Source organism: Onychostruthus taczanowskii, unplaced genomic scaffold, assembly GCF_017590055.1.
Source record: "Onychostruthus taczanowskii isolate IOZ18803 unplaced genomic scaffold, ASM1759005v1 scaffold745, whole genome shotgun sequence".
NCBI classification, from domain to species: Eukaryota; Metazoa; Chordata; class Aves; order Passeriformes; family Passeridae; genus Onychostruthus; species Onychostruthus taczanowskii.
In genome coordinates this window covers 515-4,681 of record NW_024505284.1, presented here as the reverse complement: position 1 = coordinate 4,681, position 4,167 = coordinate 515, and the positions used below count along the sequence as shown (strand labels likewise).

Sequence of the window (4,167 nt, the reverse complement as noted above, 5' to 3'; positions counted from 1 at the left end):
ACATCCCCTTGTCCCCAGCTTTGTCCCCGTGTCCCTCACATCCCCTTGTCCCCAGCTTTGTCCCCGTGTCCCTCACATCCCCTTGTCCCCAGCTTTGTCCCCATGTCCCTCACATCCCCTTGTCCCCAGCTTTGTCCCCGTGTCCCCCACATCCCCTTGTCCCCAGCCCTGTCCCCGTTGTCACATGCCGTGTCCCTGTCCCCAGGTGTCGCAGTGGGGGTCCCCCACGTGCGTCAGTGGCTTCATGGCCCTGGATGTCCCCCCGCCCGCGGGTCCCCTCTGGATCCTTGGGGACGTTTTCCTGGCCGTGCACTACGCCGTCTTCGACCGCGACCGCGACCGCGTGGGGCTGGCACGCAGCAAGTGACACCCGGGGACACCCGGGGACACCTGGGGACACCTGGGGACACCCTGAGGACGTCCCCAGGACACCCGTGGACACCTGGGGACACCACAGGGACACCTCGGGATCATTGGGACGCCCCGGGGACACCCTGGGACACCTGGGGACATCCCCGGAACGCCCTGGGGACACCCTGGGGACCCCTCGGGATCATTGGGACACCCCGGGGACACCCTGGGACATCCCCAGGACACCCACGGACACCTGGGGACACCTGGGGACACCTGGGGACACCCTGAGGACATCCCCAGAACACCCTGGGGACACCCTGGGGACACCTTGGGGACATCTCCGGGGACATCCCCAGAACACCCTGGGGACACCCTGGGGACATCCCCGGGGACACCTCGGGACCATTGGGACACCCTGGGGACACGCCGGGGACACCCCCAGGACACCCTGGGGACACCCTGGTGACGTCCCTGGGACACCCTGGGGACATCTCGGGATGATTGGGACACCCTGAGGGCCACCCTGGGGACATCCGTGTCCTCCCTGGGACCACTTGGGTGTCCCCAAGTGACAGCCACACCTTGGGACCACCCTGGGGACACCTTGGGACCACCCTGGGGACACCAGGGTGTCCCCAAGTGACACCAAGGACCCCTGGGGACCCCCGGATGGCTGGGTCCTCCTTAGGGCCACCCAACCCAAGGGGACCTTGGGGACCCCCTGGATGTCACCTGGGGTCACTGGGACCCCCTGGGTGTCACCCCAGGGGTCACTGGGACCCCCTGGATGTCACCCGGGTCCCCTTGGGGGGGCTCCAATAAAGCTGCTGGTTTGGGGGCTCCTGCTCCTGGCTGTTTCCTGGGGGGGACCCCAAGTGACAGTGACGCCCCCTCCCCACCCAGCACCTCCCAGGTCCCCCCCATTCCCCCCCCCATAAAGGTGGGCTTTTCCCCCTCAGAGTGGGCGTGCCCTCCCCTCAGTGTGGGAGTGCTCTCCCCTCACGGTGGGCGTGGTTTCCATAAAGGTGGGCTTTTCCCCCTCAGAGTGGGCGTGCCCTCCCCTCAGTGTGGGAGTGCTCTCCCCTCACGGTGGGCGTGGTTTCCATAAAGGTGGGCTTTTCCCCCTCAGAGTGGGCGTGCCCTCCCCTCAGTGTGGGAGTGCTCTCCCCTCACGGTGGGCGTGGTTTCCATAAAGGTGGGCTTTTCCCCCTCAGAGTGGGCGTGCCCTCCCCTCAGTGTGGGAGTGCTCTCCCCTCACGGTGGGCGTGGTTTCCATAAAGGTGGGCTTTTCCCCCTCAGAGTGGGCGTGCCCTCCCCTCAGTGTGGGAGTGCTCTCCCCTCACGGTGGGCGTGGTTTCCATAAAGGTGGGCTTTTCCCCCTCAGAGTGGGCGTGCCCTCCCCTCAGTGTGGGAGTGCTCTCCCCTCACGGTGGGCGTGGTTTCCATAAAGGTGGGCTTTTCCCCCTCAGAGTGGGCGTGCCCTCCCCTCAGTGTGGGAGTGCTCTCCCCTCACGGTGGGCGTGGTTTCCATAAAGGTGGGCTTTTCCCCCTCAGAGTGGGCGTGCCCTCCCCTCAGTGTGGGAGTGCTCTCCCCTCACGGTGGGCGTGGTTTCCATAAAGGTGGGCTTTTCCCCCTCAGAGTGGGCGTGCCCTCCCCTCAGTGTGGGAGTGCTCTCCCCTCACGGTGGGCGTGGTTTCCATAAAGGTGGGCTTTTCCCCCTCAGAGTGGGCGTGCCCTCCCCTCAGTGTGGGAGTGCTCTCCCCTCACGGTGGGCGTGGTTTCCATAAAGGTGGGCTTTTCCCCCTCAGAGTGGGCGTGCCCTCCCCTCAGTGTGGGAGTGCTCTCCCCTCACGGTGGGCGTGGTTTCCATAAAGGTGGGCTTTTCCCCCTCAGAGTGGGCGTGCCCTCCCCTCAGTGTGGGAGTGCTCTCCCCTCACGGTGGGCGTGGTTTCCATAAAGGTGGGCTTTTCCCCCTCAGAGTGGGCGTGCCCTCCCCTCAGTGTGGGAGTGCTCTCCCCTCACGGTGGGCGTGGTTTCCATAAAGGTGGGCTTTTCCCCCTCAGAGTGGGCGTGCCCTCCCCTCAGTGTGGGAGTGCTCTCCCCTCACGGTGGGCGTGGTTTCCATAAAGGTGGGCTTTTCCCCCTCAGAGTGGGCGTGCCCTCCCCTCAGTGTGGGAGTGCTCTCCCCTCACGGTGGGCGTGGTTTCCATAAAGGTGGGCTTTTCCCCCTCAGAGTGGGCGTGCCCTCCCCTCAGTGTGGGAGTGCTCTCCCCTCACGGTGGGCGTGGTTTCCATAAAGGTGGGCTTTTCCCCCTCAGAGTGGGCGTGCCCTCCCCTCAGTGTGGGAGTGCTCTCCCCTCACGGTGGGCGTGGTTTCCATAAAGGTGGGCTTTTCCCCCTCAGAGTGGGCGTGCCCTCCCCTCAGTGTGGGAGTGCTCTCCCCTCACGGTGGGCGTGGTTTCCATAAAGGTGGGCTTTTCCCCCTCAGAGTGGGCGTGCCCTCCCCTCAGTGTGGGAGTGCTCTCCCCTCACGGTGGGCGTGGTTTCCATAAAGGTGGGCTTTTCCCCCTCAGAGTGGGCGTGCCCTCCCCTCAGTGTGGGAGTGCTCTCCCCTCACGGTGGGCGTGGTTTCCATAAAGGTGGGCTTTTCCCCCTCAGAGTGGGCGTGCCCTCCCCTCAGTGTGGGCGTGCCCTCCCCTCACGGTGGGCGTGGTTTCCCCACAGGTGGGGCTTCCCCTCAGTGTGGGCGTGCCCTCCCCTCAGTGTGGGCGCGTCCCCGCCGCGCCTGCGCGCCCCGCGCCCTCCCCGCCGCGCCGGGATGCGGCACCCGCCGTCCCCTCTCCCTCCCCTCGCCCCCTCCTCCTATCGCGACTCTCGCCTGTGGGCGCGTCCCCGCCGCGCCTGCGCGCCCCGCGCCCTCCCCGCCGCGCCGGGATGCGGCACCCGCCGTCCCCTCTCCCTCCCCTCGCCCCCTCCTCCTATCGCGACTCTCGCCCCCTCCTCCTGTCGCGACTCTCGCCATGGGCTGGCAAGCCGAGCGCGACAAAGTGGTGATCAACGTCGGCGGCGTCCGCCACGAGACCTACCGCAGCACCCTGCAGACGCTGCCCGGCACCCGCCTGGCCGGGCTGGCCGAGCCGGGCGCCGCCGCCCGCTTCGACTACGATGCCGGCGCCGGCGAATTCTTCTTCGACCGCCACCCCGCCGTGTTCGCCTACGTGCTCAACTACTACCGCACCGGCAAGCTGCACTGCCCGGCCGACGTGTGCGGGCCGCTCTTCGAGGAGGAGCTCGCCTTCTGGGGCATCGACGAGACGGACGTGGAGGCCTGCTGCTGGATGAATTACCGGCAGCACCGCGACGCCGAGGAGGCCCTGGACAGCTTCGAGAGCCCCGAGGGGCCCGGGCCGCCCGAGCCCGCCGAGCCCAAGCGGCTGTGCCTGGAGGAGGGCCGGCAGGCCAGCTGGTGGCGGCGCTGGAGACCCAGGCTCTGGGCGCTCTTCGAGGATCCCTACTCGTCCAGGATGGCCAGGGTGAGGGGTTGGGGGCGTTCTAGGATGGGTTAGGGGGGGTTGAAGGGGGTTAGGGAGTTCCTGAGGGGATTTAGAGGGGATTTAGAGGGGTTTAGGGCGGCCCTGAAGGGGTCTCGGGTTGGGGGGCTGTGGGAGGTTTTAGGGGGGGTCTGAGGGGGTTTAGGGGGTTTAATAGGGCTGTGAGGGGGTTCGGGGGGCTCCGAGGGGAGATCTGAGGGAGCTTAGGACAGTTCGAGGCTTTTAGGGGCAGTTTTAAGGGAATTAAAGTGAATTCTAGAG

At 66.7% G+C, this 4,167-nt stretch overlaps 2 protein-coding genes across 2 annotated transcripts in view; both read left to right on the top strand.

Moving 5' to 3' along the window:
- Positions 1–367, top strand: part of LOC121345689 (cathepsin D-like) — a gene marked incomplete at its 5' end in the record, with an annotated part of 3,818 nt that extends 3,451 nt beyond the window's left edge. Inside the window, one exon of the mRNA XM_041422812.1 lies at positions 206–367. Within this exon, the coding sequence (XP_041278746.1) occupies positions 206–367 (162 nt within the window). The remainder of the gene's footprint in view (positions 1–205) is intronic.
- Positions 368–3,325: 2,958 nt separating this feature from the next.
- LOC121345690 (potassium voltage-gated channel subfamily C member 1-like) lies at positions 3,326–3,888 on the top strand (the record flags this gene model as incomplete). The annotated part of the gene is made up of 1 exon (XM_041422813.1): positions 3,326–3,888. A coding segment is annotated over exon 1 (513 nt), but the record flags the coding sequence as incomplete, so codon positions are not given.
- Positions 3,889–4,167: the final 279 nt, after the last annotated feature.